The sequence below is a fragment of the Malaclemys terrapin genome, chromosome 7, assembly GCF_027887155.1.
Source record: "Malaclemys terrapin pileata isolate rMalTer1 chromosome 7, rMalTer1.hap1, whole genome shotgun sequence".
NCBI lineage: Eukaryota > Metazoa > Chordata > Testudines > Emydidae > Malaclemys > Malaclemys terrapin.
This window is the reverse complement of record NC_071511.1, coordinates 50198935-50222900: the sequence shown is the minus strand read 5'-3', so window position 1 is coordinate 50222900 and position 23966 is coordinate 50198935. Positions and strand designations below refer to the sequence as shown.

The 23966-nt window shown below is 57.2% G+C and overlaps 2 protein-coding genes across 2 annotated transcripts in view; one reads left to right on the top strand and one right to left on the bottom strand.

Moving 5' to 3' along the window:
- The first annotated feature begins 4989 nt into the window (after nucleotides 1-4989).
- Nucleotides 4990-17244, top strand: GNAT1 (G protein subunit alpha transducin 1). The gene is made up of 8 exons (XM_054034856.1): nucleotides 4990-5095; nucleotides 6975-7017; nucleotides 7678-7819; nucleotides 8066-8223; nucleotides 9567-9695; nucleotides 11036-11165; nucleotides 12317-12470; nucleotides 17054-17244. The coding sequence occupies exons 1-8, from the start codon at nucleotides 4990-4992 to the stop codon at nucleotides 17242-17244; spliced, it is 1053 nt and encodes a 350-aa protein (XP_053890831.1).
- A 490-nt stretch (nucleotides 17245-17734) lies between these two features.
- The window catches only part of GNAI2 (G protein subunit alpha i2), a 194314-nt gene continuing 188082 nt past the window's right edge, over nucleotides 17735-23966 (bottom strand). The window contains exons 8-9 of the mRNA XM_054034327.1: nucleotides 20583-20807; nucleotides 17735-18926 (exon numbers count right to left, since the gene is read on the bottom strand). Of these exons, the coding sequence (XP_053890302.1) occupies nucleotides 20617-20807 (191 nt within the window). The 3' untranslated portion in view covers nucleotides 17735-18926; nucleotides 20583-20616. The remainder of the gene's footprint in view (nucleotides 18927-20582; nucleotides 20808-23966) is intronic.

The following is a 23966-nucleotide window of genomic DNA, read 5'->3' as shown; positions in this document are numbered from 1 at the left end:
GATGACCTGGCGTGCAAATAAAGCTCTCAGTTACTAGGAACAGAGTGCGCCGACTTCTCTGGCTGACGCAGAACTTCTAGACATTTGGAAAAGTAGCCATTTGGAGTAGATATGTCTGCCAAAGTCAAAACTGCCCACAGCTATCTCCTGCCATGGTAGATCGGGAATCTCATGAGATTATAATGATTCTTTTTGGTTACTTGGCCTAGGGACTCCAATTCCTACAGGTTGTGTAGGTTCTCTTTATGCTCATTAACATTACAACCTCTATCCTGTGGTTAAGTTACATGTGAGAAACAGATATGCCTTTACAGCATTTTTGTGATTTAAAATTAATCTTCTGGATAATTTTTCACAATATTACCCCTTGGTACCTCTTTTCCCATAATTGTAGGGCATCGGGTTATTCTTCGCTCACTTACTTATGTCAGCATTTCTTATCTCCAAGGTCTAAAATAGCTAAGCTAAAATCTTGCAGGCCTCAGCCTACAGGTATTGTGTTTCAGTCTTTCTTACTTAGCGATCTAATACACAATTCCCTCTAAATACTGATCAATTTTATACTTCTATAATCCTACAAATTAATTCTATTTAACATACAATGATTCTATATCTCATGATGTTAATTAATTATAACATCATACAGTAACTGGATAATAAACTCAAATTATTGGCTACAAATCATATCCACACCAATGAGTTCCTATCTAAACCCGAAGGGCAGGTCTACACTACAAATGTGCATTGTAGCACGTCTGGCAAAGACATTGCATGCTGACAGGAAAGAGCTCTCCTGTCAGGTTCATAACTCCACCTCCGTGCGAGGCAGTATCTGTGTCAGTGGGAGAAGCTCTGTGTGTAGCACAGACCTGGCCTAACAGGAAAGAGTTGTAGTGAGATCTATCAATTCAAAGTATCTCTCAGGACAGCCCGAGGAGGCAGCCCCTGGGGGTCTCTGGTTCAGTTTGGGGTCTCTGGCCCCTTAGAGTTCAAACAGATGCAGTTTCTTACTGCCAGGGATTTTTATTCACTTCTGCCAAGATAAAGGGAGGCAATCACACGCAGGGCTCCTCTTAATGGGGGACGGGGAGCAATCAACGTAGTCATTTGTCCTCTGCTGTTCCACAAGGGTTGTCTGGGGTCTAGGGCCCGTCTCCTGTTGGACAGGAGATGGCACCTCCTGTGGCAAACTAGCATTTCACACTGGTTTGCTCTTGCCTGTGGGGCTTTACTGTTTCAGAGCAAACACTTAAATCTTACCCAATAGCCTGGGTTACAGACATCACAAGTGAGATGAAGGCAGGCTGCAATTTACAAGCGTTTTGTAGAGTCTAAACCAAAGGTGGGCAAACTTTTTGGCCCAAGGGCCATATCTGGGAATAGAAATTGTATGACGGGCCATGAATGCTCACAAAATTGGGGTTGGGCTGTGGGAGGGGGTGAGGGCTCTGGTTGGGGGTGCAGGCTCTGGAGTGGGGCTGGGGATGAGGAATTTGGGCTGTAGGATGGTGCTCCCAGCTGGGACTGAGGGGTTCGGAGGGCAGGAGGGGGATCAGGGCTAGGGCAGGGGGTGGGGTGTGGGAAGGGGTGCAGGCTCTGGCTGGGGGTGCAGACTCTGGGGTGGGGCTAGGGATGAGGGGTTTGGGGTGCAGCAGGGTGCTCCGGGCTGGGATTGAGGGGTTCGGAGGGCGGGAGCGGGATCAGGACTGGGGAAGGGGTGTGGGGCATGGGGAGGGGCTCAGGATCTGGGCAGCACTTACCTCAAGCGGCTCCTGGAAGCAATGGCCATGTCCCCCCTCTGGCTCCTACGCAGAGCTGTGGCCAGGCGGCTCTGCGTGCTGCCCCATCCACAGGCACCGCCCCTGCAGCTCCCATTATCCTCAGTTCCTGGCGAATGGGAGCTGCGGGAGTGGCACTTGGGGCGAGTGGCAGCATGCAGAGTGGAGTCCTCCAGCTGCCCCTACACATAGGAGCTGGAACAGGGTCGTGCCACAGCTTCCGGGAGCCACATGGAGCAGCCCCCAACCCTGCTCCCCAGCTGGAGTGCCTGAGCAGGGCAAGCCCCAGACCCCACTCCCCATCAGGAGCTCGAGGGCCGGTTTAAAATGGCTGGGGGGGCCGGATCCGGCCCGCAGGCCATAGTTTGCCCACCCCTGATCTAAACACTATATAGTTTCTCATAAGACTAATATCTATTTTGAGCAAAACTACCATACAGGTAACATAAGAACATCCATACTGGGTCAGACTAAAGGTCCATCTAACCCAGTATCCTGTCTTCCAACAGTGGCCAATGCCAGGTGCCCCAGAGGGAATGAATAGAACAGGTAATCATCAAGTTAGTGATCCATCCCCTGTCATCCATTCCCAGCTTCCGGCAGTGCTCTGGTCTCCAACTATGAGTTTGTCAGTTCTGAGCTAATGCCTGCAGCCTGGTAAGAGTTGGCATCTGGTCTGCCAGCATCACAGCAACCACTCACACAACAACACAACAACCCAAACACGCATAGCCCCTCACTGCAGCACACACCTTCATTTGCCACCTGTACAGACCCAGACAACTCACGCCACACACAAACCAACACAACACAACCAGCACCCCTCGTTTGCCACCCGCCCAGATCCGCACAATCTCCCAGCACAACACAACCCGCACAGAAATCAACACAACCACCCACATAAGAACACAACCAAAGCCCCAAACACATGTAGCTTCTGACTGCAGCACCCCCCCTCCCATTTGCCACCCACACAGACCCACACAACACAACCCACACACTCAATCACACTTACCATAAACCAGAACCTCAAGCAGTAAAGTGCCGGTTATTGCTACTTTTTAAATGGTTTTGATTTTTTTTTAAAGTAAAATTAAAGGGAATTCAAAACACTGAGTCTTTTCAACCCCAACACAGCAAAATTTTCTGATTTTTTCCTAAATTTTTATTTAGAGGTTTTTCAGTCAAAAAAATAATTGAAACTGTGAATATTTTCCAAACAGGATCATCACTTTCCAACATTCCTTTCATTGTAAAGTGCTTGAAATAATAAATAACACAACACAATACTCAAACATGGTTAATAATGGTCAAAAGCAAAATGACTTTGTTGAAATGAAACATTTAAATGGCCCAACCCCCAATTCCCCCCCACCCATTTTTCAATTTGTCCCAGACATGCTGCTCCCCAACAACTCCTTTGCCCACCCTCACCCCACCCCCAAGCTCTGATTGCCTTCAGCCTTCTCTCCCTGGGTCCCAGGCCGCCCCACTCAGGGGGCTGGCTGTCTGGGGCTGGAGGCCATGGGCCAGGCTGGTGCAGTGTATCCATCATATCTGGTCTCCTGAGCCCCATCTCTAGGGGCAGGCATGTTCGCTGGGTGGTGGCGGGGCTAGGGAAGCGTATGGCCTGGGTGTTGGGCACCCTCAGACGGACGGTTGGGCGGTGGAGCAGGTCTGGGGATCTGCAAGCCCTGTGCAGTTCCTGGGGGCAAGGGTGGTTGAGTCCCTGAGGGCCAGAGAGCAGGGCTGGGACAAGCAAGGCCGGTACAAGGAAGTCTCGTGCCCTAGGCAAAACTTCCACCTTGCGCCCCTCCCCAGCCCTGCGGCAGCTGCCTGCCCCCCCTCTGCCCTGAGGCCCCCCCCCGCAGCAGCTCCCCCCCTCTGCCCTGAGGCGCCCCCCCATGGCAGCTCCCCCCGCCCAGAGCTGAGCGGCAGCTCCCCACCACAGCTCACCTCTGCTACGCTCCCTCCCTGAGCACGCTGCCCCCGCTCTAATTCACCTCCCCTCCCAGGCTTGCAGCGCCAAACAGCTGATTGGTGCCGCAAGCCTGGGAGGCGGGAGAAGTGGAGCGGCCGCTGCGCTGGGAGAGGGAGTCTGAGCCATACGTGCTGCCGGCAGCACAGCCAAAGAACGCTGTAAAAAATGGGGGGCACCGCTTTTTGGCGCCCCCAAATCTTGGCGCCCTAGTTTGCCTTAATGGTAGCACCGGCCCTGGGGACAGGGAGCAGGAGGGGACTGATGAGATGAGCTCAAAGGTTTCCCTGGGGCATCACCCTGAGCCCTGATGGGGCAGCAAGGGATGGTGGCGCTGGGAGGGGGCAAGGAAATCCAGCTGGCATAGCTTCCTGTGGTAGGGAAACAGCAGCTGCGTGCCAATGTGGCAACCCCCTCCCCCGAGCCGGCTGGGCCATCTCCTGGAGCCCCCCCTTGCTCCCGTGCCAGGCCATGGTGGGAACTGCCCACACGGATCTAGAACATGGCCATGCAGGCAGCTTAAGATCCAGGCCTTGGCGTGCAAGGTGCTCCGGCGGGTGGTGCCCCAAATAGCTCACAGCACTGGCTGACGGAGAGGGAGGTTCTCAGAGCCCCTGGACGCTCAATGTCCTGGTGCCGGAGCCACAGGTCCAGCTGGGCTGGGCTCAGCACAGGACCCAGCAGCATGCTCCTTTGTGCCCTATGCCCACCTATGCTGCCCCCCATGCCGGGAGTGGGGTGCAGGGCTGTGGAGAAGGCCCTGCCTGTATAACCTGCTGCCCCATCCCTGACCAGGAGCAGATGAGGCTTGAAATCGCTGGGCTCAGCAAGGGGGAGATTTGAGGGGCTTTAACTTAAGCCAGCGGCTCAACGGCTGCTTGCAGTGCTGAGCACAGCAAGTCAGCTCCAAGCTGGGCTGCGGTGGGAGGTGGGGTGGGTCCACACCTGATCCTTGGCCACCTGTCCTTGCCACAGATTGGGCGGCCGGGAGCACCTGACAGCCATAGCCTGCAAAATCCTCCCCAACTAAGCGTGTGGCTGGCACCGGGGCCAGAGCGGGGGCAAAGTCAGCGCCTGGGGAGCCCAAGGCAGTGGGGAACGGTGCTGCTTAGCACTCCTGGTAGGCGAAGAAGGAGACTGGCCGAGGGTGCCGGACACTCGGGGGCTGGTCTAGGGTTCCCCCCATCGCTGAGCGCAAAGGAGCAGCTCAGCGGGTGCACCACCAGCCGGACCATGGGCACTGGTGCCAGCGCAGAGGAGAAACACTCCCGTGAGCTGGAGAAGAAGCTCAAGGAAGATGCGGAGAAGGACGCCAGAACGGTCAAGCTGCTGCTTTTGGGTATGTGTTGGGCTATAGAGCCAGTCCCCTCATCCTGAGCCAGCCCCCCCCCAGATCCTGAGCCAACCCCCCATCCCGAGCCAGCCCCCCCCAGATCCAGACTAGTCCCCCCAATCCTGAGCCAGCCCTCCATCCTAACCAGCCCCTCCAGATTCTGAGCCAGGCCCTCCATCCTGACCAACCCCCCCCCAGCTCCTGACCAGCAAGCCTGTGGTACTGGACCTTCCCAGAGGGCTCTGCCCCAATGCTGGCAGGAAGGGCAGCTCCCGTGGCATGGTGCTGGGGGATCCAGCCCAGGGTGGTGCCAGGCAGGCAGGGGGGGTGGCACTGGACTTCAGTTCAGACTCCCTCGGCATTAAACACACAAGCACAGACACCCAGCTCCCCGCCCCTGAGCGCCCCCAACACGCCGGGCCGGGTGCTCTGCCCTCCTGGGGGCTGGGGCTGGGGGAACTGTGTGTGACCAACTGACCTGAACCCACCTGGCTCCCTGACACTGACAGAGATGGGGCTGGTGCCTTAGAGACAATGCGCTGGGCCCAGCCAAGGTAAATCTACAGCGGCTCCTCCACCCGCCATCGGGACAGACCCCCAGCTGTTGGGACTCAGCTTTGCTCTTTGACTGCTGTGGCCCTCGCCTCGCTGATTTCATGGTGCTGCGCCAGGGGAGGGGCTGGCCCACTGTCGCTGGCTTTACACCCTGCTGTTCCAGCCCTCTGGGGGTGCAATCCAGCGGGGGGAGCCTGGAGGTGAGGTGGGGCATCATTTAACCTCTGTGCCTTGGTTTAACCTGCTATGTGGCTGACACACTTTGAGCTCTTAGGTGGAGAGTGACTTCGAAGCATCCTCTGCAATCACAGCATTTCAGACGCTCCTCTGTCTGGCCAGGCTGCATCTCTCTCTGGCCACCAGCATCTCAGTCCTCCAACAGTGGCCATCCAAGATTGCCGTGGGCTTTAGGCTCACGCTGTCCCGGAGGTTCGCAGGGTGTCCCAGGCAAGGCACAGGAGCCTGCACGTGTACAATGGGCTGGGTGGTACCTTTCCCTCCACCCAATTGCTGTGGCTGCCCCATCTCAGGCCAGGTGGACAAGGAGCAGGTCCAGTCACCCGATAATAGCTGCTGTTCCCACATGGCAAGGTTGGGGCATAGCCTACGCCTGCCTTCGTGCCAACTCCCTGCTCACAGACTGCTGTGGCATCAGTGCCCCCTTCCCCTGTGGCTAGCATCTGCACGGGCCCCTCCACCTGGGCCCAAGTGGCTCTGTCCAGGCTTGGGTGCCTAAGCTGAGCCGTGGCGCAGATCTCATTAGCCAGAGCCCTGTGTCTGCAGAGAAGCAGATTAGGGCTGTACCCGCCCCGCCCCCAGTTCTCAACTCTCCGGCTCGCTTTGCAGCCATGCACTGAGTGCAGCCAGGGGACTGTGAGCCAGGGCAGCTGCATGAGGCAGCCATGATCTCACCCAACGCACCAGCGCTTGAACTGGGGCCCTCTGGCACTAAAAGCAGGCTCTGGGGCTGTACCAGCCTCCGTGGTTCGAGCACAGAGGGGGGCCTGTGACACATGCAGCCCAGTGGGCTCCAAGTCCCACCCCAGGGCCCTACTAGTCCATCCAATGGGTTGGTCCATCCAACCAGTGCCAGCAAGGGATTTGCAGCAGAACTGGATGGGCACAGAGAATGTCAGGCCACGTGATGCCCATTCCACCCAGGGTGGCTCTCCATCTCCCTTGCCCCCTCCGTTCCCCCTCCATTGGAGCTGATTAGCAGCGGGCTCCCTGTCACACCCGCCCAGCACCCCACGGCACTGCGACCCAGGTGGCTGTGTCAGGCTCCACACCGGGCATGTTCCCTGCCATGACTTTCCTTTCTGTCCCCCAGGAGCTGGCGAATCTGGGAAGAGCACGATTGTAAAACAAATGAAGTAAGTGGATTCACACTTCACTGATGCCTGCCCCGCTCCCCACAGCGCCCCCTGCTGGGAGAGGCAGCGCTGGAGTAGCCAGGACCACCCCTTCACAGCCAGCACTCCTGCCCCACTCCCCACAGCGACCCCTGCTGGGAGAGGCTGGGGCTGGCGTAGCTAGAAGCTCCCCTACAGCCAGCGCCCCCTGCCCTGCTCCCCATAGCACCCCCTGCTGGGTGAGGCTGGGGCTGGAGTAGTAGGGCGCTCCCCCCAAAGCCAGCACTCCTGCCCCACCCTGGATGCCTGGTTCTTTGAGACAGGATCTCCAGCAGCAGCCTTTACTGACAGTGGCATGCTGCCCTCCACCGATTTCTGCCTTTCCAGGTGATGCCCAGCTGCAATACTCTAGGGTGCAACCTCTGGAGGCTCCCCACTACACCTCCTCACCCCCAGGGAATTCTGCCAACACACCGCAGTGCGCTGAGACTGCCCCTCAGGCAGCACGGCTGCCATACTGTCAGGCTAGCATTGGGAAAATTCACGGGAGGGGAGCAAGCCATTGGCAACACCTCTAGCCCATTGGGTGCCCTCTGCGCTTGGCTGGGCATTGCCAGGGAGTGCCCAGCCACGGAGCCCACGGCCTCCCCCAGGCTCACCATCTGCTCCTGTCTCCACCAGGATCATCCACCAGGATGGATACTCCCTGGAAGAGTGCCTGGAGTTCATCTCCATCATCTACAGCAACACCCTGCAGTCCATGCTGGCCATCGTGCGGGCCATGGGCACGCTGAGCATCCAGTACGGGGACTCGGCCCGGCAGGTGAGCGGCTGGGCACAGGAGGGGGATGGGTGGGGTTCTGCACCCCTCTCGGCCACATATAGCAGTTGATGAGCCCTCTACGGCCCTGGACAGCAGAGCTGGGTAGTTTAGCTCATGCATTTAGATCCAGCCGGTCCAGGTTCGATTCCTGCTGCCAACAGGGCTTTATTTCATAGCATCTGGTGCCTCCCGGTGAGTCCTGGGCCAAGCTGAAGCAGCTGACCCCGCTACGCCCTGTCTCCCCAGGACGATGCCCGTAAGCTGCTGCACTTGGCTGACACCATCGAAGAAGGCACCATGCCCAAGGAGATGTCTGACATTATTGCCCGCCTCTGGAAGGATGCAGGCATCCAGGCCTGCTTCGAGCGAGCCTCGGAATACCAGCTGAATGACTCGGCCGGCTAGTATGAACCTTCCTGTGTAACCTCCTAGGGCAGATGCCACCCAGGCAGTGCCAGGCTCAGGTGCCCCCGCAGACCTCATCACAGAGGCATTAGCAAGGGAGTGGAGATGGTCTAGGAACTCCCCTGGCTTTGCACTGACCTGGAGGCTGGGAGGAGTTTGGGGAATGTCAGAACAAGTGGTTTTCATCTTCCCCAGTATGTGAGGGAGAGGGAGGGCGGATTCTCCCCAGCTCACCCCAGTGCCTAGTCCCATTCCTCTGGCACAGGCAGCAGGGCGGCCCTCTGCTGAGCCCCCCCAGGCACTGGCACAGGGAAGCGGGCACGGGGCCAAGAGGGTATAAGCTGAGGAGGCATGGCACTACTGGGACTCGGAGCCGCCCCAGATGACAGTGCAGGGCTGGGGAGTAGCGGGCCACAGCCCCTCTCCTGGAGAAGCAGAGAGGGGGTGGGAAGCGGGTTGCAGTTGGGGTGCCCGCGGGGAGCTATAGAGTGCCAGCCCTTCGCTATGTCCATACAGCGTCTGATCTCAGCACCACTGCAATACAAAGAAGTAACAGCAGCAGCAGCTGTCTCTAGGCACCGGTCACCCTAGAATCTAGAAGCACGTGGGGTGGGTGGGGTCCAGCCAGCTCCCAGGGCCCCTCATGCTGGGCACTGCCCAGACACCCAGCGAGAGCCAGGCCCTGCCCCAGGGAGCCCGCAGCCTGAGCGCAAATGGGCGTCTGAGCTGGAAGCTAGTCCTCTCGTGGTGCTCACTAGAGCTTTGCCCAGGGCCGGCTCCAGGCACCAGCCTACCAAGCATGTGCTTGGGGTGGCAACTGGAGGGGGGCGGCGCTCCGGCCGGTCGGGGAGAGTGGGGCCGCGGCCGGGCTTGCCGCCCTCCCCCCGGTGCTCCGGCCGCCAGGGAGAGCGGGACCGCCCTCCCCGCGGCGTTCCAGCTGGTCGGGGAGAGTGGGGCCCCAGCCGGGCTCGCCGCCTTCCCCCAGCGCTCCGGGAGGGGGTGGCGGGAAGCTTTTTTGCCTGGGGTGGCAAAAAAGCCAGAGCCGCCCCTGGCTTTGCCAGCTTTGGTGCAGCCGCTGCCCCCCACTCTGAGCTGGGGTCAACGCTCCTTCAAAGCCACCGAGCGCAGCACCCAAAGAGACCCCGGCCAGCAGGACACAAGCGTGAGGCAGCGACGGGGCTATATCCCTGATCCCCATGTGCCTGCTTGAGCCATCCGGCCAGGGCTACCCAGCCTTTGGTTCCAGCCACTCTGGGCCTGGGGAGCATGGGGAGCATGGAGACAATCCCATCCCATCCCGGAGGAGATGAGTGTTTCAGGCCCTTCCTTTGTGCCTCGGCAGCTACCTGAGGGACCTGGCACGCCTGGTGGCACCCGGCTACGTCCCCACAGAGCAGGACGTGCTGCGCTCCAGGGTCAAGACCACCGGCATCATCGAGACCCAGTTCTCCTTCAAGGACCTCAACTTCAGGTAGGGCACAGCGCGGGAATGGGGCCCTGCTAAGCACAGTCAGCCCACGGGGAGGGGTCAACAGGGGTTCCAGCAGCCAGCTCCAGGTGTGGGTGCTGAGAGCCATCCCAAGGCTGTGCGGCACAGGAGAAGGGGGCACTGGGCTTGGGCAGGACTCTGGGGCCTGGGGGATTTGAGATACAGTCAGGGGAGACTGGGATTCGAAGGGTTAAAGCGAAAAGATTTGGGTAGTGGGATGGATGGGAGCAGGCAGGCAGAGCTGGGCACAGGGCCTGGGGCTGGCTGGGCCAATGCTGCTTGTGCCCCGGGGTGGCATTGCACCGACATGCCAGAGCACGGGGGTTGGGGCCCTCTACTTTCCAGGGCTGTTTTCACATTGAGCTGATACGGTCTCCATCAGCCTCCGACCCCAGCCCCCTCCGGGGATTGGCTGAACCCCATGCTCAGCCCTTGCCCCTGCCCTGGGAGGGGGCCGCTCCCACCCGCTGCATTTTGGAACCGTGAGCTCGCCAGGGCTTGTCCCAGTCTTCATTCGTTAGTGGCTGGCGCCATCTAGTGCTCATAAACCCAGGCCAAGAGCAGTGCCAGCCCAGGCTCTCAGGACCCTGCTGTGCCAGCCAGCCTGCAGTCTGTGGTCTTTCCATTGTGAGCAGAGCAGGGGGTTTAAACACCCCCACAGTGAGAACCTCCAATTAGCTCCTGCTCCCCCATCCCAGGAGCTCACCCACTTGTTCTGTGGAGGTTCCTTTCCCTGCTCCAGCCACCTCTCCCCAGTCCCAGCTGGGTGGTCCTGGCCAGCTGCGACAGGAGATGTCACATGGACACTGCCCAGAAGCTGGGCAGCCTGGAACACATCCATCCTCAGCATGACACTCTCAGACCATTTCCCCTTGGGTGGGCACCACAGCTGGCACTAACCAGCCCTGCCAGCGGCTGTGCCAGCCAAACTTGGACTGGGGGCATGGACCACAGCTCCTTGGGGGTTGTCCTTCCAGGTAAGAGTGGTGAAACTCCTTGCCCAGTGCCAGACCTGCTCTGTAGCTAACCCAGCACTGTTTTCCACCACATTGGTCCCCACTGCGGGGGCAGGGTCCGTGCCACTGGCCGTGTCCAGGTCTCCAACAGTCCTTTACTCAGCAGCTGTTACCCAAGCTGTGGCCAGCGCCAAGCTGCAGGTGGCCAGGCACCCCTGCAGAGATGCCCCCAGCCCAAGCCGTAGCAGAGGCAGCAGGGTCCAGAGCGAAGCTGTCCCCCTGGGAGGTCTCTCCCCCCACGCTAGCAATGCGGCCCATGCCCAATTTGGAGCCTGGCTGCTCAAGGGACCCTCTCCCCGGCCCCAGGATGTTCGACGTGGGCGGCCAGCGCTCCGAGCGGAAGAAGTGGATTCACTGCTTTGAAGGGGTCACCTGCATCATCTTCATCGCTGCCCTCAGTGCCTACGACATGGTCCTGGTGGAGGACGACGAAGTGGTGAGTGGAGCCTGGCTACCGGGGGGCCGAGGCCCTTGGCTCTTAGCCAGAGGGAGCCGGTCGGGCCCAGGCGCCTGGGGCCAGGCCATGTGCAAGCAAAGCAGCAACCCAAGCACTGGAAGAACTCCAGAGGCCTCAGATCCATGCAGAACTCCTACAAGGCCAACCTATCACAGAGCACCTCCAAAAACATCCAGCCATTCAGCTCATGCCCCTGAGACTTGCTAGCCAGTCTGATCCTCTGTGCAGACACGGAGTCCGGGGAGGCAGCGTGGTGGAGCTGTGGTCACAGCGCCAGGTGGGGACTTTAGCAAACCTGTGTTTTGGTCCCTGCCCTGCCTGTGGCCTCGGGTAGACACTTGGTAAAGTGCCCATGAGAGCCAACACTGGCAGGCACTCAGTACCGTTGGGCTAGGGTCCTGACAGCAAGTGTGAAAATTGGGACGGGGGTAGGGGGTAATAGGTGCCTATATAAGAAAAAGCCCCAAAAATCGGGACTGTCCAGCTGGTCACCCTACATTCTGCTGATGGCGGAGACTGTGGGGTGGAACATCCTGCTGTGGGGGTGGAGGTTTAACATGGGATTTAACGCTGCTGATACAGCTAGAAATAATCTACCTGGAGTGACAGCAGTCGCCTCCCTGGGCTCACTCCGAACGCCAATAACTGGCGAGTAAGCAGAGACGACAGCCCGTTGGGAGGCAGCGTGGCCTAGGAGCGAGGGGAGCACGACTCAAGGTGGGGGCTCTGTGCCTGGCTCTGCCACTGGCCTACTGGGTGACCCTGTCCACATCACTGCACTGCTCTGTGCCTCAGTTTCCCCAGCTGTAAAATGGGGATGATGCTCCTAGGCTCTGTAAAGCATGCTGAGATATCTGGATAGAAATCTCTCTCTGTTATTAACAGGAGCTAGTGGGGCTCAGACCCACCAGGCAGCAGGGGCTGGGGATCGCAGGGGAGCAGCAGAGCACACACTCGAAGGCTACAAGGGTTACTGAGCTAGACAGGGTAGGAGACCCTGCAATCTGTCCTCCAGCAGCCCAAGCCCAGCCAGCCTCCCATTCACACCCCAGACACTCCAGGAGACGAGGCAGGACATTGATGCTTAAGATGCAACTAAAAGCCCCGTTTGGCCCCTTGCTCCTCCCCAGAACCGGATGCATGAGAGCCTGCATCTCTTCAACAGCATCTGCAACCACCGCTACTTCGCCATCACCTCCATTGTCCTCTTCCTCAACAAGAAGGACGTCTTCCTGGAGAAGATCAGGAAGGCTCACCTCAGCATCTGCTTCCCCGATTACGACGGTAAGTGCCCAGCCTGCTGCAGGCCCTCTGCTGCGCGTCCCGTGTGGGGTGGGGGGAGAGGGTGCAGGGGAACTGGATTTTGATTCACAAATCGAAGACCCAAGAGAGCCTGGATCTAAACACCAGCGACCAACGTGTAGATTCGTTATGCACAAGGTGGCTCGGGGGGACCAGCTGCAGGGCACAGCTCAGAAGTCAAGCAGCCCGCTAAGTACCAGATCAGATACTTACACTTACACGCCCACCAGTTAGCTATATGGCAGCATGTACCTGTGCTTCCATTGCTGGCCATGAGATCTCCCCACTGCTCCATGCAAAGGATGCTGCCCCTGCAGGGTCAGCTCACCCCTCCCTTGACCCGGCAGAAGTTGGGGATTAGTTTTTATGCTGTTGACAGCTAGTATTGATGTTTATGGAGCTTTTACATTTTTAAAGATTTTTTATCAACTTACATTTTCGCAATCGTGCACAATTCGGAGTTTTCAGCAGTTTTAACTTTTCTCTCAGTTTAAATATTCACACTTGTGGGAGATTGGGGGGGGGGACGGGACAGACAATAATTATTTAATGCAGACGCTGAGATTCAGTTAAAGCTGTGTAAGCCATCACCACACCATTGTCACCATCACCCGGCCAGCCATCGAAAACAGATCTGCTTAAATGGACAAATCAGGCCTGGCTTTACTGTTCAGGCATTAGACCATTTGTCCAGTTTCAGTCCATCCCTAGTGCTAGCTGGGCCCGAGACGGCCTCACGCAGCAGCAGCAGTTTTTGTCCCTTGCCAATCTGGATGTGCCGAGCCTTCCCGATGGAACGAAGTTTTCATGGGTTTAGGCATGCAGGTGAAATTGACGTTTAACATCATTCACCAATACAAATCGAATCCTGCCAAACCTGCTCAGAACTCAGCATCTCTTCCCTGGTGCTCGACGCCAGCTGGGAGTGCGTGGAGCTGCTGAGGCAGGTTAGAGGAGTCCTCTGCTGTAGTAGGGTGTGAAAGGAGGGGGCCGAATGCGGGGGTGGGGTCTCTCCGTGTTGGTCCCTAGCGGCTAGAGCCATACAGGGATTTGGGCACCTTGATGCCACTTTAGATTCACTGCCTTTAAGGCCAGAAGGGACCATTGTGATCATCTAGTCTGACCTCCTGCACATTGCAGGAGACCCCTAACCTCTGGCTGAGATACTGAGATCCTCAAATCATGGTTTAAAGACTTAACATTACAGAGAATTCACCATTTACACTAGTATAAACCTGCAAGTGATCCATACCCCATGTTACAGAGGAAGGCGAAAATCCCTCAGGGTCTCTGCCAACCTGACACAGGGGGAAATTCCTTCCTGACCCCAGATATAGTGATCAGTAAGACCGTGAGCATGTGGGCAAGACCCAGCAGCCAGACACCCAGGAAAGAATTCTCTGTAGTAAGTCAGATCCCACCGCATCTACTGTCCCATCACTGGCTATAGGAGTTATTTGTTAATGGCTAGTTTCAGAGTAGCAGCCGTGTTAGTCTGTATCCGCAAAAAGAACAGGAGTACTTGTGGCACCTTAGAGACTAACAAATTTATTAGAGCATAAGCTTTCGTGGACTACAGCCCACTTCTTCGGATGCACGAAAGCTTATGCTCTAATAAATTTGTTAGTCTCTAAGGTGCCACAAGTACTCCTGTTCTTCTTTTTGTAAATGGCTGTCGTGGATCGGCCACACGCCATTATACTTCATCAAACCATCATCATCCCTCAGCAACCTCAGCATATTGTCCCTTCAGTAATCTTTTCATGCTCAGTTTTGACATCAGCTAGGCTTTTTGCCCCCACTGCTTCCCTTGGGAGGCTGCTCCACCACTTCACTCTGATGGTTAGAAACCTTTGTCTAATTTCAAGCCTAAACTTGCTGATGGCCAGTTTATATCCATTTGTTCTTGTGTCCACATTTGCACTTAACGTAAATAACTCCTCTCCCTCCCAGGTATTTATCCCTCTGATGTATTTAGAGAGAGCAATCATATCCCTCCTCAGCCATCGTTCGGTTAGACTAAACAAGCCAAGCTCTTTGAGTCTCTTCTCATCAAACAGGTTTTCCATTCCTCGGATCATCCTAGTAGCCCTTCTCTGCTTCTGTTCCAGTTTCAATTTATCTTTCTTAAACATGGGAGACCAGAATTGCACAGTGTCCCAGATGAGGTCTCACCAGTGCCTTGTGTAACGGTACTAACACTTCCCTGTCTCTACTGGAAATACCTCGCCGGATGCATCCTAGGACTGCATTAGCCTTTTCACGGACGCATCATATTGACGGCTCACAGTCATTCCATAACCAACCAATACACCCAGGTCTTTCTCCTCCTTTGTCACTTCTAGCTGATACATCCCCATCTTATAGCACAAATTCAGTGCTGCTTAAGTCCAACATTTGGGTGCACTCAGCTGCTGTCACAGCTCCAGGTGCCTGAGTTTCCACCATTAAAGTCCCCACGGTGCCTATTGTTTTCTGTGGGTGAGCATGTGCAGAGCAGGGAGTGGGATGTGGCGGGGGGGGGGGGGGGGGGGGAGCTAGTGGTTGGTGCAGGAGTAAGTGGTCAGGAACCGAAGCCAAGGGCCAGAGCTGGGTTCCCTGGGGTGAAGTGGGGAAGGGGTCCTGGCAGCTGTGGACGAATGCTTTGAGCAGCCAGCGCCTTGCTGCTGGGCTTGAGTGCAGGTCTGCTGATCGTCCGAGCAGGACCCACCATGCTCATCAGACAGCCAGGGGGTGAAGCCAGCAGCTAAGCAGGCAAGCTGCAGGTTCCCGCACCTCCATGATGTCCCTGAGCCGCCTGGAGCCCTAGCTCACACCGGGGCCCTCCCCTGAATTCTTGAACCGATGTCGCCCAGCCTGGCTGGCCTGCGGCACCCGGGGGGGGGGGGGGGGGAGCGGCGTGACCCTAACTTTCACCAAGGCCACTGCAGAGAAGGGGAGCTGCCCTACTGCCCAGGCTTTAGGGTGCAATGGGGCCCGCTGCCCAGGGGTTGAATTATGGGAGCCTCACTAGAACTGACCAGGTTATGCCCCTAGCTCCAGAAGAGGGCTCCCAGCTGAAAATCCTGGACGGGGTTGAGGACCAAGTCCCTTTGAGGGTCTAGGGTAAGCTTCCCCCTACCGCCCATAGGGTGACCAGACATCCTGATTTTATAGGGACAGTCCCAATATTCAAGGCTTTTTCTTATATAGGGACCTATTACCCCCCAACCCCATCCCAATTTTTCACACTTGCTATTTGGTCACCCAACCCCCCCAGTATTTCCTACTGGTTAGCAGCTCCACCCACTGGCCAGGGAGGCCCAGCGCAGGCCTATGAATGCAGGTATCTGAACGCCTTGCAGCGCTAAGTCCCCTGGGGTGCCAGCCCTGAATTCCCCAGCCTGGGGAGCCCCTTTTGGGAGAGCCCCAAAGGGAAGCATTGGGGAGGGGCAAGCAGGGAGGCTGGGGATGGGGACTCCAGGGTTTCTCTCTTGCCAAGCAACCCTGTGAGTGAAGAGCTCAGAGCCCAGTGCCTTGGGACAGCACTGCCCTGGCTGGCAGCGTGGCCCCCCTCCCACAGAGCAGGGCTCACCAGGCCCCCGGCCACCCTGCTCGGAGGGGCACGTGAGCAGGCGTTTCCCAAAGGCAGGTGCTGCACAGCTTGGGACGAGACGCTGGGGCCCAGATTCACAGAGGCTCTGATGTGCCGAACTCACTGGAGAGGGGTGAATCTGTCCAGCATGCCACATGGCAGCAACTTAGAGACCACCCCCAGACCTCTGCCGCCCACTGCATCGCCCATCACACTCCCAAGCCCCTGCCCCACCAGAACAGCCTTAATTCTGCCCTCAGTCCTGGCCCTGCCACCCATACCCCTGCCACGCAGCCAGTCAGTGCCCCTGTGCCAGCTGGCTCCCCTCAGTGCCGGGTGATGGAGCCGGATGTCCTGCCGCTGCCAACTCTCAGGGGATCTCTGCCAGTCCCATGTGGCAGGTGTTTGCAGGAGCTGATCACGCTGGTGAGATTCTTTGCCCACACTAGGAGTGGCCATGGCCATCTCCCTGTGGGAGCAAAGCTACGGGCTGCCCTCAGTGAGGGGTCAGTGGCCGGGAGGCTAGTCCTAGCAGAGCACCACTGTCCACCAGTGGTTCTGGTTCCTTGCATTTACACTCGGGACAGGGGGTGCCAGTCCAAGTAGCACCTCAACTGGGGAGGGCACAGAGATGGCAGAAAGTCCCCTTCACCTCTCCCGGGGGGCAGCTCGGCCCTGCTGTTTAAGCCAACCTGGGTATTTTCTGGGGAGGGGGTGAAGAGGGGGATCTGAGACATGCATTTGGAGCAGACTGTAGAGGAGAAAAGGGAGTGAATGGGGTGATGAAGCTTTGAGGGATCTCAGCAGCAGGGCCCCAGTAATGGCCTGGGGTGTCTGGCTCCTTGGGCCAGTGGCCCTCACAGCAGGTTGGGGGAGTGGGGGTGGGAGCTGCTGGCAGGCTGTAGGGTGTTTGTGCCTCCACGCAGGGCTCAGAGCCAGTTCAGTGGCTGAGCCGCCCCCTGACTCTGTCCTGGCACCGGTGCCTCCGCAGGACCAAACACGTTCGAGGACGCGGGCGCCTACATCAAGGTCCAGTTCCTGGAGCTCAACATGCGCCGGGACGTAAAGGAGATCTACTCGCACCTGACCTGTGCCACCGATACTGAGAACGTCAAGTTCGTCTTTGACGCTGTTACCGACATCATCATCAAAGAGAACCTCAAGGACTGTGGCCTCTTCTGAGCCCCCCCCCATCACCCCCACGACCTCCACAGCCCTGCCATCACCGGCCCCCAGTGCCACATCGGCAGTTCCCAATCTGTATCACGTCCACATCCCCCACTCCTGGTACCACGGCTGTGGCAACCCATCACCCCTTGGTATCACGGCTGCAGCTCCCGATTCAAATCCCCCCATTACCCCGTAGTACCACAGCTGCCACTCCGCGTCCCACATCCCCATCCCCTTTTATTAATAAAGGGATCTAGCCTCAGCCTCTCTGTTCATCCCCCCGTGCCGAGGGTTCTGGATCCCTGGCATGGAACAGGCCAATCCTGTGGCCAGTCTTGTGGCCTCCGCAGCCTATCTGCTCCACAGAGTATTGGTCCTGCGAGCACAGCTCCCTGGGGCTGGGGCAAAGCTCACAGCTGCTTTCCATGGGGTTTCCCTCTCCTAACAGGCCCCCAAACTCCCTTTTGCTGGGGATGGAGCCAATCAAAGCAGCACAAATGACTGGTTTTCTTTCTACATTTTATTATTTCAAACCATGTGAACAATTTGGTAAAACATCCTGTGATAAAAGCTAGGCTGCGTCCGTCGCTGGCTAAGGGCCCCGAGCAGCTTGTCAGGGCCCGCTTACATACAGCAGTGTTTCCTCAACCGACGCTACAGTTAGAGCTAAGAAACTACATTTAAAACAGAGTTGACAGTAGAGCAACCTCGTGAGCAATCCCTGCCCACTGGGGCAGGGGAGGAGAAGGAACGAGAAAGAAGCGGACGTGATCACCACCGCTTAGTCCTTCGCTGGCGTCTTAGCCCTTAGAAATCTAGTTCTGCTGATGGGAAAAGATGTGGCTCGAGGTTGTGGGCCGTGTTCTCCCCATGCTGGGGACCGAGTCCGGTCTGGAGATCTGGAGGGGAGATTTTATTTGAACCCAATTCTAAACACAACTCACGTCAGAGCAAACTATGGAACAGATGTAAACGTACTAACACCCCTCAAGGCACAATTTTTTTTTTTTTTTTTTTTTTTTTTTTTAAACTGTAGAAGATGTTGTGAGGACAACTTTACCATTTAGTACTGGACTTTGTTAAATAGTTTTTAAAAAAGATCTCATTTAAAAAGCAATGTAAAATATGATTTTCTTTTTTGTTTTTAAAGGAATGTTGATTTTTTTTTCTTGCTGGTCTGTGCAAATCACAGGAGTCTGAGGGACTCGCTGGAGCCCCCCCCCCCCCAGTGAAAGAGCAACGGTTCGAATGTAAACATTTGGAAAGTGATTTCTTAAGTGAGGATGGTCGGGAGCAATTCCAACCGGAGTTTAAAAAAAAAAAATTAAAAATGTGGTTTCCCCCACCCCCAAAATAATCTTTTGTTTTGTTTTGAAGCTGCTGCGCTTTAGTTTAACCGGATGAAAATGTCCCAATCTGCAGCCACTGATCTGTGTGACCTCTGAGTCCTTGTGGGGGTGGCCAGGGGGGAGAAATACCAAGCAGGTTCAGACAGAAACACGGCCTGCAGCAGGCGGTTGGGGGACCCAGATGGGACCTGCCTTCATGTTATGATCATTAACCAAAGTCTTTTATTAGGAAAAAAAAAAATAAAAGAAACAAAACAAAAAACCAAGAAGCAGAAGTTGTTAAATGGTGCAGTCCTTCCTTCGTCGGCGACAGCCTCTCCTCCAGTACATGCAATTCAAGTAATCCTAGAAGAGAGATGCACCCAGGAGTTATACTGGTGAGACCCACGGGCGCGCGGCTGTGGCTGATCACCACGTTACCTTCTGGCACCCGAGCTGGTGGGACCCTCCAGGCTTAACGGGAGGGTCTGGAGTATGGAGAGACCAGACTGAGGACAGACACATGCAAACCAGTGGGGGGCCAAACGCCGACTGGCCCATGGGCAGCACTTCAGCCCTGCTGCAGCCCCCAATGAGACTGCGGGGGAGAGGCAGAGAGAGGAGGAAGGGGAGACACAAGGCAGTTCCTTTGGTGCCCATTTAATGCTATGCCCCTGCGTGGGTCATCAGCCATGGGGATCAAACCAGTGACCTCTGGATCTGAACACCCACAGCTCCGGCAGCCAAGGCTGCAGCAGGCTCAGCAACGTGTGTGTGGGGCCCCATTGCCACAGGAGGGGCAGGGCCCAGGTTCCACCTGCCTGCTAGGACTATCAGGAACGGCAGTGCCTGGCTCACAGTGCCCTGGACATGCCTTCAAACACAGCCACCGGGGAAGCACCCTCCCCTCGAGGGGAAACCGGCATCGCCGGGCTGAGGGCAGTGGGACCAGCTACCAGATCCAGGACGCAGCTTCCTCGAGTCGCTGCTGGAGTCCCTCCCCCAGGAGCTACGGGTGAAACCCAGGCTCCCCAGAGCCCGGCTGCCCTGGCTCGGCCCGTTTGCAGGGAGACGGGTGGCTGAGCAGCGTGGCCTGGCACAGCTGGCTTTGTAAAGCCATGCTGAGTGTGAGCCACCCCGGGAAAGGGAGCTGGCTGGTTCCCGGCTGGAGCCGCCCTTCCCATGGCGTCTCAGGCTGCTTAGAGAACATGGGCACAAGCCCCGTGCCCCAGCACCGCTGGGCCCTGTGCCTGGCCTCAGGCACGTCAGTGACGCTGGACGTGGGCGCTGCAAGGGTAAGAGCCCCCTCTCCCCCACTGGCCTCCCCAGGAAGGGCCCAACGCCTGGGCCTGCTGCAACCTGTACCACCTAGAGTTAGTCCTCTGCTCCCCCAACCCCCGGGCTCCCCACCAGAGCACCAGGGCAACTGGAGGCGATGGCTGGGGGCCAGGTGGCTTGGATTTCACAACGACTGGGCTCCAGTTTGCCCCACATGGGACAGGATCACTACGCGAAGTAGAGAGGCTGCATTCTCCAGCCCTCCAAGGCCTGCAGGCCCTGCCCCTCAGGCCTGCTGGTCCCCATTCTGCTCCCCACAGGTCTGTGGGCCCCCCAGCCCCCTCCTCATGGGCCTGCAGCTCCCTTCCCCCAGCAGCAGCCCACAGAGCGAGGTTCTGGGAAACGTCGCCCTGGCCTATACTCTGCCTGCCTTGTACATTACTGAGAGGCGCCCCCATGGGCTGATCCATGCAGTGGGGCCGCCCTGCACCACAGCTCAGTAGGGCTGCTTGAGAAGGAGGAAGGGCCCGTTTGCTCATGCACCCAGGGCTGAGGGGAACATGGAGAGAGAAGGACCCTGGCTACACAGCCAGCCCCGGAGCTCCCCAGCCTGGCCTCCTCCAGCCCAGGCATCAGTGCCTCTCCTCCACAGGCCGTCTCTGGGCACCAGCCTTTCCCCCCTGTCCCCCAGGCCTCTATCGCTGAGCCCTTGCTGGACACTGGGGCCTCCCTGGCCAGCCTCACCTTCCCCCGTTCCGCAGCAGGTGCCGTTCCACCGTTAGAAGAGCCCACAGTCCTTCAGGTTGTTTTTGATGATGACGTCGGTGACGGCGTCGAAGACGAACTGCACGTTCTTGGTGTCGGTGGCGCAGGTGAAATGTGTGTAGATCTCCTTGGTGTCCTTCCGCTTGTTCAGGTCCTCAAATTTGCTCTGGATGTAGCCAGCCGCCTCGTCGTACTTATTGGCCCCTGAGGAGGAGGAGGAGGAGATGAGCCACCTGCATACAGGGCACAATGCTAAGAGGAGCCCCCTGAGCACTGATCCTGGATTGGTCTCTTCCGTTGGCAGTGCCTCGGTTTCCCCAGGCAGAAAGTGAATCCTGACCTGGTGTCCGGGCTAGGTGTGTGCCACAGGCACAGTCACACTTTACACCACAGGGATGTTTGCAAGCAGCCTATAGAGGGTTAATAAATGAACAACAGACACTTTAATAAATGGCTATTTGACTGCTAGAGAGCGCATAGGTTGCTTATAACCACGGCTTAGTCATCCAACACATGCCCCAGTCTTCATTCACTAACCCTTCATCGCCGGCCCTTTCTAGAAAGCGTGACCCCAAAAACTAAGCCTCGTCCATGCGTCTCTCCTAGCCAGTGTAAATGTGAAGCTTCTCAGCCATACACGTGCCCCAGTTTTGGTTGAATCCTGTTAACCTCTTGGCTTCAGGGAGATCTTGAGGCAATGAGTTCCACAGGTTAAATATACACTGGGTGAAAAAGTACCCTCAGCAGTATTCAGCGTGTTGCCTTTCAATGTCCCCAGCTGTCCCTGTGAGCAGAACCACATCACTGACCATCCATGCGCTTGTGCACTTTGTCAGTCATGTCCCCCCTTACTCATCTCTGACCCCATCTCTCCACACCTCCTTTCTGGCACTTGTCTCTGAAGTCCCTTTGTCTGCTGTGTACCATGGTAGAAATGGGGTGGAGAGAGCTGGGCCTGGGGTACCAGGAATACTTCCTCCATTAGTCTGTCTAAGGGGCACCTCACACTATGTTGTATTTACCTCCCACCCCTGTGCAGAAGAGCTGTGCTACTATCCCCAGTGTACAGATGGGCAAACTGAGACACAGATGGGGGACCAGGGAATTGAACCAGAGTCTGCTGAGTCTCAGGTTTGTGCCCTAACCATTGGACCAGTCTCACGTAGTCTCCGACTTGGTTAAAATGACCCCAATTTGAGCGGCTCTGTTGACTGCAGTTGTACCCTACCCTTGCCTGGGCGCAGAGGGGCCTGAACAACCCACGACAACAGCGACAAGGAACCGAGAACCCAGCCACACGTCCGAGCAGTTCGAGCGACTCCTCCCACATGGGTCCCCCTGCGGCCACAAGTGTTGCTGAGCTCTGCCCAGCCTGCAGCCCTCATTACTTTACAGCGGGGGCTATTCAGTTTCCTTTCCGGGCTCCCACGCTTGGGCTGCAAATGTGTCAGAGTAGCAACAGACAACGTGGGTGAGAATCTCTTTTACTGGCCCAACCTCTGTTGGTGGAAGAGACCTGCTTTCGAGCCCCAAAGCCAGAGCTGAACCCTGAGGGGCTGAGGTCACAGCGCAAGCTGGTGTGCTGCTTGCCCAAGTGTCCCCCACCCTGAGACTAATGCCCACACAGGCCAATCCACGCAGAGAGCCCAGCTTCAGGTTCACCCCACGGGATGGCTCCTGATCTCCACGAGCTGCATGGGCAAAAGAGGGGACAGGCAGTGGGCTTTAGGGCCAGCCGGCAGGGCAGGCTATTACTCTGTAAAAAGCGATGGCAGAGGGGTACCATGTAGGGCCCAAAGCGTGCAGTGCTCACTGGAGCAGCCCTGCCCCCTTGGCCCCACCCTCTGGCATCTCTGGTGAGCAGATGCTGGCCAGACATTGGGGCAGTGCCCCCCTCACAGGGGGAAATGGGGGGGAGGAGGATCGGAAAGACGGTGTTGTGCCTCTCACAATAACGTGCCCCCAACATGGCAGCTGCATCCAGGATTCAGCTCCCAGCATGCACAGCTGGGGCAGGGGTGTTCTCTCTGCCCCATAGACCCTTCGTCCATGCCCCATGCATCGCTTGGGGGTTTTCCCCATTCAGACCCCACCCCCCCTTGGACGGGGCTTGTTAACAGGAGGGCTCCCTCCACTCCTGAGTTAATGCTAGCCACGCTGAGGGGAGGGGGATGCCCCAGAGAATGCTCCCAGTTGGGCTCCGGGCCCGGACGCTGGCTAGTGGCTGGCGAAGTTCAGAGCCAGGCCACGAGTCCCACGCAAAGGAGACGCTTCCACTGGCTTCAAAAGCCACCCAGTCACTAGGGGATTTGAATGCAACTGAACCAATCACACCTGTTCTGCATCAAGACTAGTCCGGGGCATGGAGGGGGCTGAACAACGGGCGCCTCCAGTAATTGCTGATCTGAGGAGACTCCCAGTCGTAGCACCACTGAGATGCTGTTGCACCCACGGCTCGTTTCTCACCCCACACGCTGCCACAGTTGCTTACAACACAGCTTTAATCCCCAGCCTCCAGTGAGCAGCTCCCTCTGCTGGAGGAGGCAGATTTCACATACATGGGACAGTGCGAGTCAGCCCTTCGTCCTGGCTGGGCCACAGCCCCAGCGCCGCCAGCTCTCATGAGGAGTCGTGCCATTGTACGAGATCGCAGCTTCCTTAAAAAAAGTGTCTTGCCCTCCCAGCTGCAGAGAAAAGCTTGACAAGCGTGACCTGAGTGAGCCTGACGGCTCAGACATCAGAATCAAAACTTAACAGCTGTTGGGTTTTAAATGCTCAGGAGTTTTAAGCCCCACTCGTGATTTCTGGGGGTCGGACCTGATGTTTGAATCTTTGGGTTGGTGATGCTGTGCCCCGGGATCTCGCTCCACAACAATGAAGTGAGTGCCGTGGGTGAGGGAACGTGGAGAAGGACGGCATCTGACATGGAGAACCTTCCCCACCCACCGTGGAGAACTGACTGGGTCTGTTGAGCCACCTACAGAACTGGGTCCGAGGGAAGCGCCTGTTTGTCATACACATTTGGTGGGCCCCTCTCCACCAGGGCTCCGAGTCTGACGCATTTCAGCGCAGGTGTCCACCCATTTACAAGTGACAAACCCATGTGATCAGCTTCGCCTAGAACACACTGGCTAGGATACACACACTGCAACATGTACACCCCACAGGGCGGGGTGCGTTACTGGCCCCTCTGCCTAACCCCCAGAGGATGGCACCTGGTACAGGCCCACCTGGGGACTCAGCCATTTAGCTAAAGCTGTAGCAGCTCCTACTCTTAGCTCTGAAGTGCCCGGTTCTATCCCTGGTGTTTAGGCCAAGATGGTGGCTCATTGACAAACCTCTGGACACCCCCAAATTCTCTTC

Excerpts from the sequence above, each read along its gene's own strand:
- GNAT1 (XM_054034856.1), top strand. The coding sequence starts at position 4,990 with ATGGGCACTGGTGCCAGCGCAGAGGAGAAACACTCCCGTGAGCTGGAG. Across the intron at positions 5,096-6,974 it reads GGTCAAGCTGCTGCTTTTGG|GAGCTGGCGAATCTGGGAAG; the intron begins GTATGTGTTGGG and ends TCTGTCCCCCAG. Across the intron at positions 7,820-8,065 it reads ACGGGGACTCGGCCCGGCAG|GACGATGCCCGTAAGCTGCT; the intron begins GTGAGCGGCTGG and ends CTGTCTCCCCAG.